General features: G+C 28.7%; 1 protein-coding gene across 1 annotated transcript in view; it reads right to left on the minus strand.

The window, feature by feature from the left end:
• Positions 1-26,257, minus strand: part of LOC142326303 (uncharacterized) — a 98,789-nt gene that overhangs the window by 68,781 nt on the left and 3,751 nt on the right. The window contains exons 2-3 of the mRNA XM_075368686.1: positions 3,887-4,042; positions 2,446-2,731 (exon numbers count right to left, since the gene is read on the minus strand). Coding sequence (XP_075224801.1) covers positions 2,446-2,731; positions 3,887-4,033 — 433 coding nt within the window. The 5' untranslated portion in view covers positions 4,034-4,042. The remainder of the gene's footprint in view (positions 1-2,445; positions 2,732-3,886; positions 4,043-26,257) is intronic.

Raw genomic sequence — 26,257 nt, forward strand, 5'->3', positions numbered from 1 at the left:
TTCCAGATTTCAGGCTCTTTTCACACCAAAATAACAGAATTTTTCATTTTCAATTAGCTTGAAGAAACTAATCACTAAATCTTTAAGAAATTTATTGTTCGGCTTGGTACGATATGTTTCGTTATGTGTGATCCAAGTACTTAAACTTATTTATTTTAATAAACTAGAACCTTATTTATAGCATTGAAGTGTATTAAAAATAGTTCATCTGATTTTTTAACAGTGGCGGCTCATAACTAAAATTAGTGGGAATACTGCTCCAGAAAAATTTTTTCTGGGCATTCTCAAGGTCATGGTTAAAGTTTTCTGTAAAATAACCAAAAAAAGAAATGAATCAAATAGAATAGCTGGAAGCAGGATAATAATCTAATGCTACACTTTATCACATTCAAGAATATAGTACACGGTTTTTAAGCACATTGTGCTTAAAAATTGTATTCGATTTAACCGAATAAATAATAAAATGTCAATACAGATAATATTTTTTAGTATTATTAGATAAGTTAATAAAATGCCCGCTTAAAGACACTACAGTCCAATGGTGTTTAATTTAAACTTCTATATACACAGAAACAAATACATAATTAGTTTTTACTAATTACCTTCTCTTTCACCCTTCCAGCAAGTTTTTGGACAGATTTGGCAATCAGAGAGCCCTTGCTTTCCGCCATCTTACGGTCACTACTGAAAAAACAACTAAACCGCTTTCATATTCCTTCCACTGACTAAACTAGAAAAGGGAACAAAAAGGAACATTCCATACACACACGGAGTAAAAAAAAACTTCCTTCCACTAGCATGCCAGGGTCAGCACTGTGGAAGTGACAGTGCTCTCTCTCCCACACAGCCTTGTGTGCAGCTTCCTATGTGCACATGTGCAAAACAGCCAAACATCATGCTAATGAAACTGTAAAGCATACAGTTCCATACAAAGATTTTTGTATCTTGTTTATACACTAGGGGATGGCTACTAACATTAAACTTAAGGATTATATATTGTACAAATATAAAGAAAAAAGGACTGATATTAAATTTTATTGATAATATCAAGTGGAAATTAGGGGTGCTGCAGTTCCAGTGCCTACACATGAGCTGCCACTATTTTTCAAAGAACTTACATGACAACGTTCCTCTAGAAACTCAAACTGTACAACCACTGATGACCTTATTATTCATATTAAACTGCGTAAGTCTCTGGATATCTTGTACAGCTTTACTGAATTGAAAACAGTACATAAGTGCATCCCTTATTTGCGTAACAAGTATGCACTGTTGCACTTGTTTCACCGCTGAATCAAAGTGTCAGGATGAATATTTAATTAGAACCTAACAATAGAACAATGGTTGTAAGATTGTATGTAGAAGCACACTATTTGTATTGAATAATATGTAAATAGTAAATAATTGTTTTTCAGGAAATAATACAAATTTAGTTTTTGTAAACAACTTATTAATGGTATATCTCCTGAGCCTCAAAATTTACTGGAAATATATGGTACAAGTTACCAACATTTCCTACAACATTCATGGAATAATTTAATAAGTAAAGAGTAGACACACTAGTTTAAAACTCATAAGTTTTTTTTTTTTAAATTAGACCTAATTTGAACTTGACCAGTTAATTAATCACACAATTCCACTGACACTTCTAATAGCCATGTCACTGCATTAGATAAAGAAGTTTTTTAATGCCCAATCTGTAAAATAAAGCGAGTTTAACAAACACTTAAATTAATTAATTTCTTCCTTATTTACTTTTTCTACCAAAACTTTTACTGCAACCTTATTGAAGACCAACAACTGATCTCATTTCATCTCAAATTCTTCTTAACATTCCAACTCTTCTACATGTAACATTATGCTCTATAAATAAGTTTTATGGTCTATGAAAATGAGAAGAATCATTTTCAAAGTACTAAACATAACATAAATAATATCATCCAAGATTTATTTGTTCATTAATCAGAATGCTTAGTAAAGCTGTTTTGCTTATTAAAAAAACATTATTAAGATCAGTTCCCCACTTAAGGTAAAATCCATCCAATTGGCAAAAGAGCCATAAAAGTCATTAGTTGAGCATATTGTGCAATTCCCAAAACAAGAAAAACATACCTGGACGTCCCAATAAACAAAGCCACCAACCACCAAGAAAGGGGCTACCAGATGGTGCTAGTATGGCACAAGCTTAATTCCCTTGGTAACTACCAAGAAAAAGGGCCAGAAAAGAGCAAGAGGAAGGGAGGTAATCAATCCCTGGACTCCTTTATGAGAGATTAAAGAAGTTGAAGAGATACAATATTTTCTGATCAATGTCAGCTTCAAGCACAATCTGATTAAAATCAAAAATACAACTTCTATAGAAGATAAAACCCGCTTTTAAAAAAGTAAAAAATTTCTTCAAAAAAAGTGTAATTAATTAATCATGTAAAATCCAAACTTCCTTACCTGTGGATTTATTATCTATTACAGCAACATTAGTAGTCACAACATCAGTTGATGTATCAGAAACATTACCAGTTGAACTGGCAACTCCAATATTGGACTGATAAGGAGTACCAGGTCGGCTGCCATTATCTGTATTATTAGCAATAGTATACTCAACTGGTGAATAACAAGCAACACAACCCATATTAGGATCTAATGGATTAACAACTTGAGGATCTATGTCACATATAAATTGCTCTCCTCCATTAGTGAATGGGGCATTCTCTGGCTCACCAACATATTCAACCTAAAAACATAAATTCAATATTATTCGTTTATTCTGAGAACATAAATTAACTATATAATTCATCATAAAATAACCACAGATAAATTACATATATATATAGTAATGTATAGTAAAAACAACATCAAAAAAGGATTACATTTTAGAAAGACTAGGCTTACCAGTCTTACTTTAGCCTTACCAAACTGATGGCTTAAACCCTAGATGGTATTTTTATGACAGGAAACAAAATTTCTGTATAGCGCCACAGGCTAAGCCTCTATACTAAAGACTTCCCTCCCAAAAAGAAGCAACTACCTCATGCTAGTTACTAGGTACCAGCACAGTTCCACTTATGGAGTTAGAGCTACACATGTGGTTAGGCGTAGATTTGAATCACTGACACAATTCCCAAGACCTATTGTGGTAAAGGAAGTGGACTAACAGATGACAGAAAGACTTTCTGTTAAGAAAAGAGTGTATCTGATCAGGATGTAACCATTTTGGATAGAACCATATAAACCAAATAACACTAAATGAGCGACTCAAGTCATCTGATCAAATGACCAACTGATGTAATAAACATCATATTTACAACTATTAATAGCTACAATGTAGAAACCAAAAAATGGTAATCGGAAACTTTCCCATTAAGAATTTCTAGCTAAGTATCACGGAAATTCTGAATGATAAATATTCACCCAAAGAATATATAGATAGGCATATTTACCTATGGATCCTATATATGGATAGGCTTTTATATCACCCAAAAATGTCTAAAAAAAAATAAGAATAGAACCTCTTAAAAAGAAAAAAACATGAAAATATTTTATTTATTAACCAAAATACGAAACAATAATAAGATAATTATAAGTAATAAATGATGGTTACCAAATTGGGAAAGCATTTAGACACCTAATGAGTATAAAGACACCTAATCATGACTATTTCATGATTAATCAAGAAAAATTAGTTATTCATAAATTTCAAGCATAATTAGTTACTTCCACAAATCAGAAAAAAGATTAATCTAAAATATACTGACTAAAAAAAAAGTAACACAAAACTACTGAAATGAAAGTTAGGAAGCATTATTAAGAACAAGAAGCCAGCAAAAAATAAGGTGTAGCAAGAATTTAAACAGTGCAATTCATACATTAAGTTAAAAAGTTCACTTACCAAGAAAAGGAGTCTTGAAGAATTATCTTTTCTATCATCAGAAACATCAACATCTGTTGAAGCAGCGGGTGGTGGCCACTCATCTAAGGCAGCAGTAGCAGCAGCAGCCTCCATCTCATCCTCTTCTGCTTTACAGACAGCATCCATTAAGTCGTTCTAAAATAAAAAAAATGTATTCAACAATAAACCAGTTATCAATGAAAAGTTTAATAAAACTTTCCTGAATATACATTCTTATCACTACTATTTTTAGTTTTCACTAAATGATTAATTCACTTCTAATAAAGTTATTATCGCTAACTTCTACTTGCACTATATACACTAAGTTAATATAATTTATTGATCTCATGTTATGGCTTTTTTTTTTAAATTATTAAAATGTTAGTTTTTCTGCCATGGAGTCATCCATGATTTATAAAATTGATATTTATATATTTTGGTAAACCTTACATTAGTGCGTTTGAACCAACTTGATAGATTTCATTGTTATTGCATGATTATTACAAAATTTTATTTTTGTCAGTCATTTGAGGTGAACCTCGACTGCAGTCATTCACATACTTTTGTAGGCTTCTAATGATGCTTAATCCAAATCAAAAATAAAAAAAAAGATATCATTAACCTTGAGTCAATCGGTGATCCTGAAAACTGCCATTAAAAAGCAGCATTTTAAATATTTTGTTTGTAAAGTTATTTTATAGAACTCTATGCATTCTATGGGTAGAGAACCATAAAGAGACCCGGGAATCGATATTTTCGTGAATTTCACTCTAAAATCATTTTTCAGCACGTTAAAATTTCACATTCATGGCCCTGAAAAATTTTTTTGCATATGCTTGGCAGTCGTATTTTACCACACCACAGTTTTACAGAGTGATATGTTTTTATCTCCCCTCTATTATCAGGGCATGCTTCTTTGTTTCCATTATAGATATATTACGGATGTTACAGACCTACAACAGCAACACAGCCTAGAAGGACAGCAACACAGCCTTTCTTCAGCCTCCAGGTCCCTCCAAATCTTCTTAGATGCACATGTGTCTAGATGATTTTAAAATGAATACTTTTTAAAGGAATCTACTGAACTTCTTACTACATTAAATAAATAATGTAAGGCAACCACCGCCCCCTCACTTGTGAACGTGAATTTTAGCTATATCAGTTGTAAGACCCAAATATCCTTTCCCACCTCAAGGGGAAGATCACAGATGGACAGTGATGAACGAGGAAGAAAAGCCCAGCAGCCACTCGATGGATGAGAGAAGAGGCCTGCACTTTCCCTCATGTCGTCCTTTTCAGGACCACAGGACAATTCAAGGTTTACGGTCTGTAAATTACTTACAGCCGGTTTACAGAAACGCAGGCTAAAGAAGAAAAGAAGGAAGAAAAATGCAGACTGACCCACTATCACATACTGAAATTCGAATCCAACCGAAATGCAGTAATGAAGATAGCACAAGTGAAGAAAGTTCCCTAACTACATCTCACCGACCATCAGTCATGTTTTCCTAACTCTTACAATTGTCACTGTTAGCACATCGCATCCTCCAAACACTACGACCCCCCAGGAAGGCGCATTCCTGCTAGGCCGAAAGGCTATAGCACCGAAAGGACTTCAGGGGAGGACTGGAATCAAGCTGGGAAAACAAAGCTCGTATGCGGCTAGTCTCCCAAAGATCAGCTCCAGTCAAACAATTTCATCCTGGCCTAAAGGATAAAAATGCAGTAAATAATTCCGTCCATAAATAAAACAAAATAATTATAATCGCCACTAAATAAATAATTACCCGCTGATAAAATAAAAACACAGCAGCAAGGGACTTTTGTCCAAATTCTGCGATTAGTAGGGAGATGCAAATTCTCCTGCTATGCTTGCATTTTGTTCCGTTCCGATAAATACTGCCTTGAAATTTGAAATTCTTTACAAATTCTCAACACCTGTAATAACAAGTCAAATCAACTTTGAAAATTATAATAACCATTCAACAATTCTCAGAATTTTTACAAAAACAACTGCATGAGTTAAAAATGTATCTAATCATGTAATAAGAAATATAACTTTTAAAAACTGTTAATTAAATGTCAGCATTATATTTTCAATTTTTCAAAAAAACTTCACAGTGCATTTTCCATAATGTCATAATAACAGAAAAACAAGTTCAAAAAATTTAACTGGGTTAAGAAAAAACTTAATTGGGTTGTATAGAACATATGGAAAAATAAGGAAATAAATTTTTATAACAAAATTTTAATTCAATTAGAATAGCCAAACTCAATTTAAGATCTTTTCTGGAAAATTTTAACACAAAAATCTTACAAATCTAAGAGCAATTTTACTTGACTAGCTTAAAATCCCACATTTATTTTAGAAAAATCTGAATCTTATTAAATCTATACCACAAGGCATTAATTATAAAATATATAAATGACAACAGCATACTATAATAAACTACTAATCAATATTTAGATAAGAATCAAACAAAACTTTTTCATTTCCCTTCCCTATATAAACAAGACACTAGGGGAAACGATGTACATTGATTTATTCAATCTGTAAACAATGGTTGAGCTCACAATGTTATCAGTTTCCTACCACTTTTGGCACCTTACTATCACTATATTAAACTTGACAACAAATGTTTACTAAAGTCTCATGAAGGGAAGGTAATGGTAAAAGTACAATACTCCCTAAAAAATAGAATCAACCAAACAAACCATCTGCTATTGAACACCCGTAAGGAATGTGGAATCAAAATCACTCAGTAAACTATACAGAAATGATATAATATTCGTGATGACACATCATGACTAAAAAGGCTGCTAAATTTAAATATTTGCTTTTAAATTAAAGAATATACATATTAAATACAACATATTAATATGTAACACTAAATACTGGGTACATATATGTATAATATATATAATACATAAAAAAAATACTGCTAACACTTTCTTAGTTGGATGGATATGTATAAAACTTAAAGTGAATATAGGTTTTTAGTATTCTCTACAATTTTAATTTTTTAGTTTAACACAGACAAAAATTTAATTATATAAAAAATTATAGTAGCAAAAAAATGAAATTAACAAAACGAATAAATTAAGAAATACAGAAACTAACAAAAATTGAAGGGTCAAATACATAAAATTACTTTAATTGAAGAGAAATACAATCAGACTACCTGGTTGGCAACATAAATTTGTGTCCTTTTATGATTTAGGGAAAACATCATGCATGGTTAACCACTCTTTTTTTCCATTTTATAATAATTATTTATTATTTTTATAATAATTATTTAAATAGCTTCCTTTTTTTAATTGCGTTTGTTATTCTTTGTATTTTATATGATTCCAAACCTAATAATTAAAATTAAAGATAAAATACTAAAACCATATATCCTGTCTTTCATTATAGTAACATATATATATATATATATATATATATAGTTATTTATATATCTACTGTTACAATTTTAAAAGGATTTTGAGTGTGCATGTGTAAACATACATGCGACATGCCTTACTAAATGAAATAAACAACCTTGCCAGAAGATATCTAATTATGAAAAATTGATCATTCTTAGAAGAGAAAATCAATCAAACTGAATATTTAACATAAAACTATAAATTATTTAATACTATACAACTGATGAACAACTGCCCTTAAAATCAATAGTTAACAGAAAGTGGTTGAATTTTAATTACTCTCAACAGATATCAGTAAAAGTTCCAATCACTATATTACCAACAACAGCCTAATCAAGAAAACAGTATGCACACTCTGTGCATAAATAATGCACACATTATTTATTTATTGTTTTCATTTAACGTTAATAAATTTATCTTGTGCTAAAATATGAATGTCTGTACCAGTGATAAATCTGTTCAAATATTATAGGATTTTTTCTTTTTATAATTACCAGGTTTAAAAACTAATTATAATTACAACCTTGAAAAAATATACTGGAACAGGTTATATGAAAATTTAAACACTATTATAAATTGTACATCTCAAAATTTATAAATAAAAATCAAAAATAATGTTCTTTTTTAAGTAATAATTATTCTTCTTTTCTTTCTTTTAATTCAAAGAGAGAAATATATATTAAAAAAAGAAAAAATTGTAATATTAACATTAAAAACATCAACACGATGGTAACCCCAGATTTATGCATGCTACTAAGATATTTTCTTTTAAGTGAAGTTACTTTTAATTGAAGTGAAGTGATTAAAAAAAAATTAATCATTTTTTCAAAATTTGTCAAATAAACAATCTTATTCATAAGCAGAGGAATTATTTTTTATCCTAGATTTAGATAAAAAAAAAATCACAAAATAAAAAACACTAACTGTACAATTACACAACACAATCAATAATAACATTGCAAATATTTCAATCATTCAGATTTAACAATTATTTAACGATTTCATTATTACTTTTTAATAAACACGATTATCAAAGAATTAAATTACAGTGTATTGCTACACATATAAATTATTATTTATAATTAAACCATTGTAAATGAATGTTCATTACATTATTACAGGGAAAAATTATTATCTTGATTTTTTTTTTGTATTAAAATTAATAAAAAGGCAGATTAAATGTAAAAAATGTATGTGTAATTTATTTTAGAAAAAAAATTAGCCATTTTTTTTTTAAATCAACTCTTCACTGAATAGACAAATTTGTTTTGTTTTTTGTGATATTTGGTTGTGCTGTCTTATTGATTATTATTATTGATTGGATTATTATTATTGGATTTTATAAAAAAATGGTAACCAGCCATATAATTTTAAGAGAAAATTAGTTGAAAAACTTAGAATAAATAATTATACATTCCTAAATCCAGAGATCCTTACTTAATACTTCACAGCAATTTCTTTATATAATTTCTCTACCATCCATTTCTACCATCCATTGTAATAAGGATAAAATCAAAACCTAAACCGACAACGATTGTTAACGTTTATATGCCTACAAGCGCCCATGATGATGATGAGGTAGAGTGTGTATACGAAGAGATTGATGAAGCAATTAAACACGTAAAAGGAGATGAAAATTTAATAATAGTTGGAGATTGGAATGCAAGCATTGGAAAAGGCAAGGAAGGAAATATAGTGGGTGAATACGGGCTGGGCAAAAGGAATGAAAGAGGGGACCGACTTATAGAGTTTTGCATGAAGTATAATTTAGTAATTGCCAACACCCAATTTAAAAATCATAATAGAAGAATATACACTTGGAAAAAGCCAGGCGATACTGCAAGGTATCAGATAGATTATATCATGGTTAAGCAAAGATTTAGAAATCAACTCGTTGACTGCAAAACTTACCCTGGAGCAGACATTGATAGCGACCATAATTTGGTGATAATGAAATGTAGATTGGGGTTTAAAAACCTGAAGAAAAGTTGTCAGATGAATCGGTGGAATTTAGAGAAGCTTCGGGGTAAAGAAGATTTTTGAGGAGGACATCGCAAGAGGTCTGAGAAAAAAAGATAAGGTAGAAAATGTAGAAGAAGAATGGGAGAATGTTAAAAAGGAAATTCTTAAATCAGCAGAAGCAAACTTAGGCGGAATAAAGAGAACTGGTAGAAAACCTTGGGTTTCAGACGATATATTGCAGCTGATGGATGAACGTAGAAAATATAAGAATGCTAATGATGAAGAAAGTAAAAGGAACTATCGGCAATTAAGAAATGCTATAAATAGGAAGTGCAAACTGGCGAAAAAAGAGTGGATTAAAGAACAGTGTTCAGAAGTGGAAAGAGAAATGAACATTGGTAAAATAGACGGAGCATACAGGAAAGTTAAGGAAAATTTTGGGGTACATAAATTAAAATCTAATAATGTGTTAAACAAAGATGGTACACCAATATATAATACGAAAGGTAAAGTCGATAGATGGGTGGAATATATTGAAGAGTTATACGGAGGAAATGAATTAGAAAATGGTGTTATAGAGGAAGAAGAGGAAGTTGAGGAGGATGAAATGGGAGAAACAATACTGAGATCTGAATTTAAGAGAGCATTAAAAGATTTAAATGGCAGAAAGGCTCCTGGAATAGACGGAATACCTGTAGAATTAATGCGCAGTGCAGGTGAGGAAGCGATTGATAGATTATACAAACTGGTGTGTAATATTTATGAAATGGGGAATTTCCATCAGACTTCAAAAAAAGTGTTATAGTTATGATACCAAAGAAAGCAGGGGCAGATAAATGTGAAGAATACAGAACAATTAGTTTAACTAGTCATGCATCAAAAATCTTAACTAGAATTTTATACAGAAGAATTGAGAGGAGAGTGGAAGAAGTGTTAGGAGAAGACCAATTTGGTTTCAGGAAAAGTATAGGGACAAGGGAAGCAATTTTTAGGCCTCAGATTAATAGTAGAAGGAAGATTAAAGAAAAACAAACCCACATACTTGGCGTTTATAGACCTAGAAAAGGCTTTCGATAACGTAGACTGGAATAAAATGTTCAGCATTTTAAAAAAATTAGGGTTCAAATACAGAGATAGAAGAACAATTGCTAACATGTACAGGAACCAAACAGCAACAATAACAATTGAAGAACATAAGAAAGAAGCCCTAATAAGAAAGGGAGTCCGACAAGGATGTTCCCTATCTCCGTTACTTTTTAATCTTTACATGGAACTAGCAGTTAATGATTTGAAAGAACAATTTAGATTCGGAGTAACAGTACAAGGTGAAAAGATAAAGATGCTACGATTTGCTGATGATATAGTAATTCTAGCCGAGAGTAAAAAGGATTTAGAAGAAACAATGAACGGTATAGATGAAGTCCTACGCAAGAACTATCGCATGAAAATAAACAAGAACAAAACAAAAGTAATGAAATGTAGTAGAAATAACAAAGATGGACCACTGAATGTGAAAATAGGAGGAGAAAAGATTATGGAGGTAGAAGAATTTTGTTATTTGGGAAGTAAAATTACTAAAGATGGACGAAGCAGGAGCGATATAAAATGCCGAATAGCACAAGCTAAACGAGCCTTCAGTAAGAAATATAATTTGTTTACATCAAAAATTAATTTAAATGTCAGGAAAAGATTTTTGAAAGTGTATGTTTGGAGTGTCGCTTTATATGGAAGTGAAACTTGGACAATCGGAATATCTGAGAAGAAAAGATTAGAAGCTTTTGAAATGGGGTGCTATAGGAGAATGTTAAAAATCAGATGGGTGGATAAAGTGACAAACGAAGAGGTATTGCGGCAAATAGATGAAGAAAGAAGCATTTGGAAAAATATAGTTAAAAGAAGAGACAGACTTATAGGCCACATACTAAGGCATCCTGGAATAGTCACTTTAATATTGGAAGGACAGGTAGAAGGGAAAAATTGTGTAGGCAGGCCACGTTTGGAGTATGTAAAACAAATTGTTGGGGATGTAGGATGTAGAGGGTATACTGAAATGAAACGACTAGCACTAGATAGGGAATCTTGGAGAGCTGCATCAAACCAGTCAAATGACTGAAAAAAAAAAAAAAAAAAAAAAAAAAAAACCATCCATTTTTTGCCTATGCATTTTACAAGTATGGCTGATGTTTAATAGCAATTTTTGTTTTTTTATCCAAATTTTGAATAATAATTAAAATGTAAAATAAAATAACTTTTAATTTTAAAATACCTAACTTTTTTTAATTCTTCTTTAAATTGCAACTTTTGCAATTTAGAGTACAAAAATTTAATTCTTCTTTAAATTGCAAGTTTCTCAATTTGGAGAACAATTGGAAAATTCTTCAGAATCTTTTTCAATAAAATAACTTAACTTGTAAATTAAAAAAAAATCATTGATTAATTTTTCTGATCAATGGCTTCTAAAAAATGTTATAACAGATACAACTTGTATTGTAATTTATTCACTAAAAACAAGGAAAAGCATGAACTGGCTGCCTAAATAAAATACACTGAGGTCTCTTTCACACAGGCTTTATTCATTAAACATTAACTATTAAAACCAAATAAAGTAACAAATATTTTTCATATATCAAACTTAAACAAAAAGTTTTCAATTCATTAGACTTTGACTTTCAGAAATCAATACCAAACTGAATGTAAGTCCAACATCTTACTAAACCTTAATTTGGTACTTACAAAAAGTTTATAATTAAATAATCTTACTGTTTTTTACTTTTATGCCAGTTTTTAATTTAATTAAGTTATTTATTTTTTCACATTTATTTTTATTTTAAAAACATAACTAGGTTTATTAAATAAACAATTTTTTTTTTAAATAATACTACTAGTATAAAAATAAGCCAATCACAAGAAATTTAAATCTTTATAGAAATATGAAATGAAGGCAATATAAATAAGATTGGAAATGAATGTAAAGGTGTCTGGAACTTTGAATTATGTATTATTTTTTTTATTCTAAGGTTTTTCAACTAATTTTCTTGAATTTTAATTAGATTGTTATAACAATACTATAACAATCAAATATTAATAAATGATAAATACATACACATGTATAAAATCATGACAGTAAATGAATAGATAATGTAGGTTCCATGTGTGCAAATGTATCACAAGTATATACATTATGTATGATGAATATACATAGTTTCTCATTTTCAAAACATAAAGGTATATTAACAACTCATTAAGTTAGATTTCATTCAAATTAATTCCAACTGATAAGTTTACAAATTGAATAGAGTGCAATAATTACAAACTGTGTTAATAAAATATCACTTTCTAACTATAAGTAAAAGCCAGAACACTACATCTATAAACATGACTATAAAAATTATGAAAGCTAACTTGTTAATGATAAAAACAAAAACAAAGTATTGTATCCACAAAAAAAATCTAGCAAGCAATTTTTAAGAATAGAATACAGAAAATAAAACAACCATAAATAAATTAAACCCATAATTTATTTTTTATGATGCTAATTTTTAATAAAAACTATTCTAGAAGTGAGAAAGCTCTATCAAAATTAAAATTATTCAAATAAATAGTTACACAACACCATTTATTTTAGTAGTCTAAAAATAAATAACAGCAATAAATAATATAAAATTATTCATAATATTGACCCAAAAATATGGAGATGATATAAGATCAGACATAGTTACAACGTTGATAACATACAACCTACAGAACAGTCCGCATGTAAAGTTGGTACCATACCACAATAAGGGAGTGAACAGATTGGAGTGTTGCTAAAGTGTTCGGTTGGTATAGGCCAAAGCACATTCCATAAGTTAGGAAAAAGTCAGCAGGCACAGGTAAGTATACACACAGACACAGACACACACACACATAAAACAGAGTCTAGGAGAACTGAGGGTTGAAAAGCATTTAACATATTGATTGTTTACAAGTTCAAGGTTGAACGTTATAACACAACCAACAATACAACAGGACAGCACAGAATGAGTCATGCGATTACCACGAATTTTACTGAATGAAGAAAGTGTTTCATTCATGCAATTATTGAAGGACACAAAAAGAATGTATATAGATAAATATCTCCAATCAATGGAATTTACATTAAATTTCCACTCTCTACTAGTAAGTATTCCTTCTTATGAATTCCTGGAAATCAAAACAATAAAGAGAAAAAACCTTTAAATTATACCCTCAACAATTTTGCTCATAAATAATTACATAAAATTATAATATGAAATTGAAATTATCTGAAGTGGCATGATTCTTTTCCACCCACACACAAACTACTACAAAAGATTACGAAGTTATTCAAAGTACTCTATTACATAATCATTATCATAGTTTGCAAACAACAATACTCATAAATAAAAAAATAATAATAAACTATAAAATAATTAATTCAGCACACAAAAAATATATTATACATATTCCAATATAAATTATTCCCTTAGCATATATAAATTACTCCAATGGCGTAAAATTCTTTACAGTCATTATTCATACAAGAAAAACTCCACCATACATTTTTACTCGTATAAGTATTTATACCTACCTACACATAAAACTAATTTTAAAAAAAATAACATCCTAAAAAAGCATACTTCAAAATGAAAGGAGAAAACTAATGAAGGTTATTAAAGCAAGCAAAAGAATAAAAATTATTTAAATATAAATCCACAAACAAAATCCTATTTTTTTTATTAGTTAAATTGTTAAGTCTTCCAGCAGGAACAAACAATGTAATAACTTATTCCACAGCTGCTTTTATTTAACTATTATAACTTCTATAATATAGATTTCATAACTACTAAAGAGAAAATTTATATCTTAATTAACACAAATCATATTAGCACTTTGAGAAAGTATTAAATGTGCTTCTATTTGTTACAATTATTAAATTAACTCCTCCTACAAATTATTAATTGATTAGCTCATATTTCCATTTATATCCAATTAAGTACATTGCAATTTTCAATCTCTACATCAAATTAGCAGTATTAGTTAATTTTCTACTACATCAAGACATAAATTTTTGTTTTAAACAGAAATTTCACTTATTACACTAGTTTCCTTATAAACAATACACACCAAGAAAAGATTTTCCATCTGAAACGCAACCATATTTAATGATTGTTGTATAACCTTCTTGAATGCAATTCGCTCAACCAGCCATAATATAGAAATAACAACTACTCATGAAAACATATACCATCAGACATGTGAATAAACAAGCATTAATATTTTATACAGACGACAACAGTTATGATAACAAACAATAAATGAATCATCAAGCAATAACAACAAAAATAAATATTAAATAATTCACACACTATTTTTTCACATGCTACAAAACTCATTTCTCATCATAAAAAAAAATTGGGGTTTAATTGGGTGCAGTCAGTTACCAAAGAAAAAATTAATGTGAGTAATACAAAAATAAACTGCTAATAACATTACCACAGTTTAAAAAAAAGAAAAAAATCTCTCTCTCTCTCTCTAGATAGTATTTCAGTTCTTATCAATACCCCAGAAACTTATGTCAAAATTGTTTCGTACAAAAACAGTTTCAGATTTCAACTCCTTTAGTTTTTGTACTCCTGAATCATTTACTCAAATTCATGTTCAACAAGGATATCACAAAACACTGTTTCGACCAGTGGAGGGACAGAAAGTCAATTTTAATGCTAATGAATGTTTTTAAGTAATTTAAATATTTCTTTAATTTTTAATCAAAGAGTAGTTGCAGATGCGCTGACATACCAAATTCTATTGCTTGCTTCATCTTATATTTACAGCTATCATTTTGAATCAGCTTGTAGGATGTGATTCTTAATCTCTCAAACTTAATTCACTTCCAACCTGAGTGTCTACATACAAATACAAATAGGCTTTGTAAAGCCTATATGTATTTTTTGCCACTATTAAATAAAATTATTCTTAGTACAGAATTCTATTTTTTTATTCATATAAAAATGCCACAACATGCAGTAGTACTTTTTAACTGGTTATTTTCTTTAAAATCTTAACCAAACTCAAATAAGAATCTTAAAAGTCTTAAGATTTAAGCTGAAACCTCCTTTTCATAATTAAGAAAAAGGTTCACTCAAAAATCAGCCAATTTAAAACAGTAATGCAAGTAGAGATATTATTAGATGATCAGTTAATGAAATGGCAAGCTCCTATGTTTCCCAACCATTAATCTATAAAGTTAAATTCCTATAATGGATTAAAAATTATTTGTCTGCTATATGAAGAAAAAAATTTTCATTACTTTTTTGGGCTAACAACCAGAAAGTTTAAGTTATATGAAACTGAACAGAGAAAGCATTGTCATTAAGAATATGAAATTGAGAGAAATATTTGTATATTTTTTATAACAAAATTTTAATTTTATTCTTATGTACGTTTCAGATTTAGTTATACAATAATGATAATAAATAATTTCTTGTAATTATACATTATAAATAATTGTACTTATAATTAAATGACTAAATTGTAAGTCATGACTAGTACTGATAACGCATTGACCTGTACTTACTACAGGATAAAAAGTAATTTATTTACCTTCATCAGGCAATGATAAATCTAAATGTTATATATGAGAGCTCTTACAATAGTAGAGTACTTGGGTGATGACAAATGTAATTTTAAATATATAAAAACCGATACATTATTAGAGTAGTTTGGTATGATTTATAAATGTTAAAAAAAAATTTTATTGTGCAGCAAGATTATTCTAAATTAACAACATTTATATATTAATGATGAATTTTGACCTAGCTCAATGGAAACTGATCTTAAATTACACCAAAGAAAATTAATAAGCAATTAATTCATTTCATTTAGTTATTATACTAATAGTTTAATTATTACATTAATAGTTATTAAATTAATGCGTTATCAAAACTTTTTATGCATAGTACTGTATTAGTAACACTGTAACGAATTTTTTATTTAATTGTATCTACATAAAATTGTATTATATATTTATACTTCTACAATTCTAAATGATCAAGCGAGTTTTATTGGGAATAATGACTTGGACAGTGGCCCAAAAAAAAATGAATGCTGCAACAGAGAACAATCTGTAATGATTAATATTTGTAACCAATATATGAATACATATTGAAATACAAAGTGAAATTAATAACTCCTTAAAATTATTTTTTTCAGGTATGTAAAGAAAGCGTATGGAAATTTTAAATAAAAATTAACATAAGCTTATACTAAAATTACCCAAAGAACACTTGAAATAAATTTATTTTATAAGAAAAAAATATATAAATTAAGAAAAAAATATACATTTAGAAATATTTGAACTACTGCACTAAAAAAAAAATATACGGCACACCAATCAATCAAAATGGTGAAATCATTCCATGGGGGGGGGGGGTGGAAATGAATCATAAAAGGAGGAAATCAATAACATCTAGCACTCTAGGAAGACACAAACACTAAATAAAATAAGGTGTATAAACCTTCAATATTCTTAAACCACATAAATACATGAATAAAACACAATGTAAATAGTATCAAATATACAGCGTACATGCCAGCTTGTAATAACTGAGAACAGAGAAAAACTGAAATTTAAACAATTTTACAAATTCAAATATATTTCAACTAACCAAATGATAAACATTTAAAATGTTAAATCATAGCACTTTATAAATGTTTTATTCAGCCTTTTTGTTTTTTTTTTTAATTAAGAAATTCATGATACAGGAAATATGTAAAGGTTAAGATTTAAGCACTATTAAAATTACTATAAAAAATATTCATAAACTAATGAAATATGAATAATTCACTCATTAGTGTTTACATATGTCCATGACAGTAACAGAATATTATTTTAATATAATACACAAAATGACCACCCACAAGAAAACAGATATACTTCAGGAAATACAAGTGTATGTGTGTGTATGTGCGCGCGTGTTATAACAAAGTTCTGAAACATTCTATTTTCCAATAATGATTACTATAAGATTTTCCAAAATTTCAGCTGTAAATTTAAATAAATGCATCCAATACTGCATATTTAGTTTGCGATCTTGGCAATTACAAAGCTAATATATAGTTTTTTCAATGTAATTTGACTGTTTTATAAAACTTAATAAAAAGCTATCAAAAGACACTCATATTTGTGTTTGAGATAAATAAATTTAATTAAAATTATAAAAAGACTTAACAATAAATTGCATACACAATTTAATTTTCAGCAAATTGGTGTAAATAAAAAAAATTGAAAAATAAACATACTAAAAAAAATAAATTTTACTGAAAAAGAAATAAATAAAAAATTGTATACATAATTTTTTTTTCAATTATTTCTTTCTTCTTTATTTTTTCCTGTTTAGCCTCTGGGAATTAGCGTTCAGGTATTATTTCAGAGGATGAAACAACACCAGTATCCATGATCTAGTATTCAAATCCATATAAAAGTAAGCCTTTTACTAGTACTTGAACGCTGGAACTCGACTTCCAAATCAGCTGATTTGAGAAGACGCATTCTAATAATTTGTATGTAATGTGTATAATTGTTAAATTACCAAGAAAAAATCATATCATAAAAGATTACACCTAAAGAGCTTTGTTTTATACATACATATACATGCAGAGCTAGCGATTCAAAATTGCACAGTAATCTCTTATCAGATTCTCCCAAAAATAAGAAAAAACATTCACATATACATAGGTCAGAAAACAGTTCATTAGAGAACTTCAGCTTGCAATCCAGTTAGTCCTCCTTTCTGCTCTCTCTGTAAAATTAAACCGTAGTAAAATTCTTGGGGTACAAATCAAAAGGTAAATTTGATGCTTGCTTATGGTTTTTTTATCTAAGAAATTGAATAAAAGTTGTCCCAGAGCTCTACCTCACTTAGGTTTTTAAAAAAATGGGGTAAAACATGAAAAGGTTTTTGGGATATGTACTTTTTTAGGTTTAATTGGTAAATTAACTTTTTAATCTACCAATAAAAAAATAAAAATTTCTGGTTAACTTTGTAGAAAATTTAATTTTGAGAAAATTGATGTAAATAACGTCTACTAAAATTTAACAGATTTTAGAAGTTATCTGTCAAATCAATTTTGTCACCCAACATTCACTTTGATTTTATATAGCTTCATTTGTAATGACATTCTTCCCCAACCTTAAGTTGATTTCATTTCAAACTGTAGCCATTAAGTCTGTTATTAACTCTGCAGCTGCAGCGTTAATTTGAAGTCTTAGCTCACAATCAGCAGTCATAGTGCATAAATCCGATCTTAAATGAAACCCTCAAACCAAGAAATAATTTAGTGGGGTCAAATCTGAGATGGGAGGTAGCCGTGCAATTGGACCTTCATGACCAATCCAGCTACCTGGAAATCAAGTATCAAGAAAATCTCAGACTTCTAGGTGGTAGTGAGGTGTGCCCTGTCTTGCTGATAGTAATGGCATCCATCTTTGTCATTATCATCTGAGTAATTAGAAAATTTTGGAGCATGTCCATTTAAACAATATCATTTATGGTTGCCCCCTGCAAAAAGAATGGACTTGAAGTCTTTGTTTGCTTAGGGCTACCATGAGCATGCTGCAAAGTTTCAAGAGGATTTTTATTTCCCCATATTTGGCAGTTAAGTGTGTTCACCTTGCCTCTAATATGAAATGTTGACATCACTAAAAATTATATTATTTAAAAATGTATCATCTGTAATTCTAGCCATCATTTCCACACATAACTGCAGCCAAATAACGTTGTCATCATCTGTAATGTGTGGTGTGTGGTGTCATCACCATGGTTAGAATGTATGGCTGCAAGTGCAATTGTTTAGAAAATACACGCAAAACAGTTGTTTGTGGAATACCAGTCTCACGTGACACATGTAGAGTTGATTTCTTCAGACTACGTGGAAAGCTTTCTCTGAATTGTTCCACAGCAGCTTCAGGGACACATGTGCATACTGGTGATTTTGTATGTTTAACAAAACAACCTGTCTCAACAAGGGTTTCTTTCGTGTCAAGAGTAAAATGTACGCCTACTAGCTGGCTCCCTACTGTACTCTCTATGAAAATTACGTTGAACTGCAGATGCTTACTGCAAATCATGAAATCAAAACACAGCGAGTTTGTTCTGCACCAGTAAATGTACCCATTTTTAACAACAATGGTGACAGCACTGGTGGCTAAATTCGGTACTAATGAACTACACAAGACAAAACTTGATGTTAGCAACACTAATTTAATAACCTAATTTACCCCCTTTTTAAAAATTGTCTCAGGACCAAATTTTTCCCTCGAGACTTTACCACATATCTGTACATTCCATACACAAATGGCATATACAAAGGGCTCATCTATTGCCACATTCTGACACACTCTTAGTTTAAGGCTCCACCTTTTCACTCACATCAATTCATACAATTTAACAAAGGGCATGGTATTACAAAAATTATTTACAAATAAATTGACCAAATGCACACCCACTGTACTACAAAATATATGTTCTTTTTAGATTACCAAATAATTCCTATTCATATATTAAGGAGCTCATATATTACACCCCATCTTAAGGCTTATACTTCAAGAAGGATGCCCACGTCTTGAAGAAATTTAATTGCCCTAATAGCAATTTTTTCAATTACAGCACATTTTCATCTCAGATTAGTGCATAAACAATCTCTCCACACTAAACTTAATGATCAATGACTGTAGAAAAAACATAATTTGACCTGTCAGTTGTAAGGGCAAAAATATTTTTTTCAACATAATATTTTTTTTTTCAACATAATAAATTGTTAATAAGAAATAAAGATGAATGACAGTTCATAACAAATTAACAAATAGCATATTAAATTAAAAGCAATAATTCATGAAATGGAGGAGAAAGAAAAACCCTATATTTCATACTCGCCAGACACCGGAATAAGCCTTCCCTTGATGTAAAAAAAATATTTTGATTATTATGATTAAAATATTTTGTGATTATGATTTACCATAAAGTTTCAGTGAGAAACAGTGAAGAATTCACTGTCCAGTACATCATTTGTGTAAGCTAATCTTTGCACTTAAAACATAGGTAATTTTTTATTAAACTGCTTCAAAAAACCTTATAACGCCATCTTAAGTGCTTAATAATATATAAATCAATCACACAAAATGAAACAATATATTTATTTTATTCCATTAACATTGTTTTTATAGCAATATAAGAAAATAATAAAAGATTCAAAAAAAGGAAAAAGAAAACAATTAACAAGTAATAAATTATAACATAAAAACTTTAATCTAATTTTCAAATAAAAACACCTATCTAAACATTATAAAACAATTTTTTTTTTTCTAAATAAACACATAGTAACAGGACACTGATACCAGAACATACATATATTATACACAACGTAAATGCCACGGTCTCAACCTTTTTTTGAACCCAAAATTTACAAATACAGAATACTACTTTTGAATATAATTAAATTATACTGTAATAAAATCATATCATGATTTTTCACTAATTAACACTCTACATAAATAAAGGTGAGCTTCATGTTTCCTGATTCCATGTAGGGGAAGACACCATCAATGTGATGGTTTTGGTCACCACACCACCCCCTCCGTACCTAGCCCTTACGAGTTTTACCGTAGGTAATCTTCAATATCTCAGCATCTACATCTTTCGGTCTAGCCTCAGCCAGATTGCCATTGATAAAATTTAATATAATTAATAGAGCAAGACCAATTATAGAACAATTATTCAAATTCCATGATCCAAAGCAATAATTTTATTTCAATTACAACTGTAGTAACAGTTATAATAACAATATAAAAAATAAACTATCAAATAATCTACTAACAGAAAGACAGGCCAAATATCATCTTTCCTATCATTATTTATTAAAAAAAAAAAACAATTGGAACATTTGGGTATATGTTTATTTTAGGTGCCATGACTGATATGCAGCCATATGAACATTTGCAGCCTGATATGAAACAGCAATCATCCCAGAAAATGACATTCTCTAGAATATCAAGCTTACTAAGGAAAATGAGGTGTTTACTAGTTCCTGCTGCCTTTTAATTGATCCAAATATACTGATGCGTATCAGCATGCCAAGCCCACACAAATAATATAGATGATATTTAATCCAACTTGTAACACCATTCAGTTTACCAAAGGGATTGGCTGTATAATAAATATCATTATCCTCAAAGAAATAAAAGATGACTGATGCCAATATTTCTTTTTTAACCCAAATGTTTTATGCGTATCATAGCCAAACAATGTTAGGCAACAACTTAATGATCCTTTCGCTTTAAAGCAACGCATATATTTACACTGTCATCATTTTCTTTAAATTTGTTGAATTTGTTATTATAAATGTGATCATCAGAGAATTAAGTAATTATTATTAACATTTTTGCTTAATTTAACATCTAATGTCAAGAACTGAAAAATCATTCACAAACAGAACCATAATCGCATTTGTTCAGAATTTATTCAAATTCATCAAAACATTATACCCCAACATTTTCAGTCTATCCTTAGTACAATTTTCAATCACTTTAATGAAATGGCAATTCAAGAATCCAAAATCTCAGAACATAATATGACACATCCACTATTTTTTATTAAAAAAATAATAAAGAAATTAACACATTACTATGTACTAAGAGTTAATAAACAGACAATTATTAAAATGGACGAAGGAATAACAAAAAAAAATCAAGATTACATGTTGTACGGGTAGCATTTTTTTTTTACACAACTGCCCAAAAAGGAGTGTAATTTATTTAGGATGTATGTAAACATGTTTGTTCCACCACAGCAACTCAACGGCTGAACCGATTTAGACGTATGACTCCACATTGGAATCCTTACATTACTGGGAGTGTCATAGGCTATATATATTACATATATATATATATATATAAATTTAAAAAATTTGAAAACAAAATTAACACTATACACATAACTGTCACCCACATACTATATACTAATTACCATATATTAATAACTAGACTATATTAAAGAGCAATGTTTGTCAGCAATGGTTTTTTTTAGCAATCGCGTTTTTTTATTTGCTTAACAATTGAATACATTTTCAAACTTCTATTTTAATAATTCTTCACTCATTAAAGGTAACTTTAACTGGATTATCAATGTTAGCAACATTTATATAGAATTATAGAAATGAAGTGTTGATGGAGGATTGCTGAGGTTTTTGTATGAAAAGTTGACAGGTCAAGCTAATTTTAACACTATTGGTTTCTCACTTGTCACTGAGCCACCACTCACTGTTTGACTCTAATTAACAACACACAATTCAGACCTGCTAATCCAAGGATGTAATTGTGTATACTGACACTTTACAAACAATGATGATGAGCTAACTGCAGGCCTCATCTAAATAAATCTGCCCTAGATTTTCCAGACTTCCAGATTATCATATAACTCATTTATTCACACAGACTACTGATAATTTCATATGCAACAGTGGTGAATCACTACTGAAACAAGTAATCATAGAACAGCAATAACACAAAGATATAATAATGTAATTTAAATTTATTAGATCTGCCTAAAAAGGTAACAGTGTAATCTTAAATAATTGCAATCCCAAATATAGATTTAAAAAATTCCTTTAACAATTTGTAGATCTAGGAAGGAAATTGGGTGGGGGCAAGATAAAGCCTATAGATAAAAAATCAAGCAAGTATTGGAAAAATTAAGAACACTATCAAGAATAGCAAAACTGATATCATGAAAACAATTTAAGTAAAGAGAAAATTATATGAACTTTATTATTCATTAAGTGACTTTAAGTAGAAATTTTTAATTTTATTGTATTAAGTGCATATAAACCATTAATGTAATTGGAATATTTTATTCAATAATAAAACTATCAAATAATAATATAAAATATATTGTTTGAAAATGATCGCCATTACTTCTGATTACTTCAATGCAGATTATAATAATTATAAAAAATAAAAAACTAAGGATGAAATTAAAAATAATACTGACATTTTGTTTAGCTACCTAACACAGATTGACCTCCTCACAAGTTGCTTCATTCTTAAGCAATACAATGGAAAAAAGATTTTTCATTAGGCCAGTAGAGGGGTTGACAATGAGTCATAGGAAGTTTATTATAAGTCATGACAAAACAATGTAAACTTTACATAATCGGCAATAATTAATTACTATTTAAGTAAGCCATATTGAAACTAAAATAACACAAATAATTATAAAATTCTACAAAGTTCAGCATTTGTTTGTAATAAAAACAAATTTATAATTTCATTAAAATACAAATATTAATTATTGCTATCAATAAGGAAGATAAAACAAATTAGTGATCTACAGAGCTCTTATTTGATGAGCTGTATAAATGACGTTATATAAATATTATGTATTTACGAGTCATGGTCCACGGTTTATAACATCTCTTTCATTAACTTTTTGAAAAGAAATAGTTTCTGCGTATAAATATCTTTTTAAGCAATGAATTTATATTAACTACCGCGTAAATATTATTAATTAAATTAAAATTATAACACAGTAATAAACTAACACAATAAACTTTTAAATCACATTATTAAGAAACACTCACAAAAAAATGAATAAAAAATTAACAGTTTATTAATAAAGTTAAAAGTATAGTTTAACTACTTGAAAGAAGTAATATTGAGAAAATTTCCCTTATAATTTAACAATATCTATCAAAATATATTTATCAATTTAAATATATTTTATTTAAATAAAATAAATTTATCAATATAAAAAAATATTTATATACAATATCTACAACTTAAACTTATTCCCATGAATAATATCAACAATATGGCAAGTCTCAATTTACAATTAAACCATAACTTATCTATAATTTAAACACATGACTATATATCATAAAAGGCATAATAAAATATCAAAATAATAAAAATTTTATTATTTCCAACCATGACTCATAAATTTTAATTAACACTAAAAATAACAACAAAAAAGAATAAAAGAAGAATAAACAGTACACTTTAACCGCATCTTATTTTATTCAGTTACATTACATAATTTGAATAATATTCTGCTATGCTTTTTTAAACTTTTATTTATTTTTGAGCTTTAAAAAATTTCATAAATACTTTTTAAAAAAACATTAAAAATGGCTGCTTTAATGAGAATTCAAAATAAAAAAATAAATTTCTGACTTCAATGAAGCATGAGATTTCAAAAATAACAAAAATTTAACAGGTATTCTTGCGAACATAGAATTTAAATGTGCCCAAGTTGCATAATGAATAAACACCTTCTACACATACATTTATTTGTATATTTATCATGTGTTTGTTGAGTACTATAACCATTACGATTATAAGCGACCTGAAAATCCAACATTCAACAATAGCCAACATTTCATGCAAGACTTATAAAGAAAAAAGTAGGAAAGAAGAAAGTTTTCCATTGCCTTCTTAAATTATGAATTGTATAGACAGTAAATTATTTAGGTTTCAATTGCATATAAGTATTTCAAACCCATTAGAAATGTAAGCAAATTTCAGCCTTACAAGCAACACCTTCACTCTATCACTGGGATTAACTGTATAATAAGCATCATTACGCTGAGATTAAGTGACCGATTGGTGCCACTATTTCATCAAATGCTTTACTTGAATCACAGCTACATGAAAGACCAGAACAAAGAGAGTTAAACACCCTCTGTAAAAAACAGATAGGAACAGAAAGGGCTATGTTGTGTAACAATGCATTAATTATATACTGCCTAAACTCTGAAGCAGAATCACATTTACAAAAAAGATTATTACTAAATTATTAATCAATTTGCAAACAAAAGTAATCATTAACTAAACTCTTTTCCAAGGTTTTGGATTTATAAAGCTGTTTACGTTAGACTACAAGCAACTCTATGTACAGTAATATGATTGAAATCTACTGGCATGTGAAGGTCATGTTAAAATACACCTCATTTCTACCCCACCAATCAGATTCTTCTCCTTTGGTGTTGCTTTTTACATCCAATGAATATTAAGTTAAACTATTAATCATTATTTTTATCATTTTAACTTAAGTCAGCACAAAATATCTAATTTAAGATAAGTTACCAATGTAATTTGTCAGATTTGTGTGCAATCTATACTTTTAATAAATAATTCACAATTTATTATACAATTTGTAATATTTTTCTATTCTAATGTCTATTAAAACACATTTATAACACTTAACATTTTATGTGCATAATGTAATTTTTAACTTTCTTTTATAAATACAATTTTATTAACGCTGTTAAATAATAGACTGTTATAGTACAAGTTAGTTATAAAATAATTCTAATCAATTACATCAAAATAGAAAAATAAAATATGGTATGCAATAGGCAATTTATTATTTCCATATCACCAGAACAGCATAATAATTTTGTCAGCAGTATATCCGTGTATTTTATTTAACCATGTATTTTAAACATTCAGTTATGTATAGACATTAAATTATAATGAGCATTTTAATTTATTTCATCACTCAACTGAAATTAACAATTAACTGTAATTACTATATACACAATTTTTAAATGTGTATACAAAATGTATATAATACTCAAACATTTTATATGAAAAAAATACAATACAACTTATAAGCGTTACAAATTTCAGATGTAATATGTCTCACCATGTAACTTTACTGTTTTTTGTTTGTTTTCAATAATTTAGCTATAATCATTTTTGCTCAATTATTTTGAGGCATCATTTCTCTTAAAAATGTGTAAAATAATTTCAGTTGTAAATAATTCAGTAACCAAACAAACATTAACACAATTATTTATAATCCGTACTTCTATTTTAAGCAACTTGTGCACTTCAAACTTAATGTAATGATTAAAAAGATTTTACATTAACTCAAGAAATTATCATGAGAAGAGTTCCCCTTATCATTACAGCGAAGCAGACAATAATTC

Source organism: Lycorma delicatula, chromosome 6 (genome assembly GCF_047948215.1).
Source record: "Lycorma delicatula isolate Av1 chromosome 6, ASM4794821v1, whole genome shotgun sequence".
NCBI classification, from domain to species: Eukaryota; Metazoa; Arthropoda; class Insecta; order Hemiptera; family Fulgoridae; genus Lycorma; species Lycorma delicatula.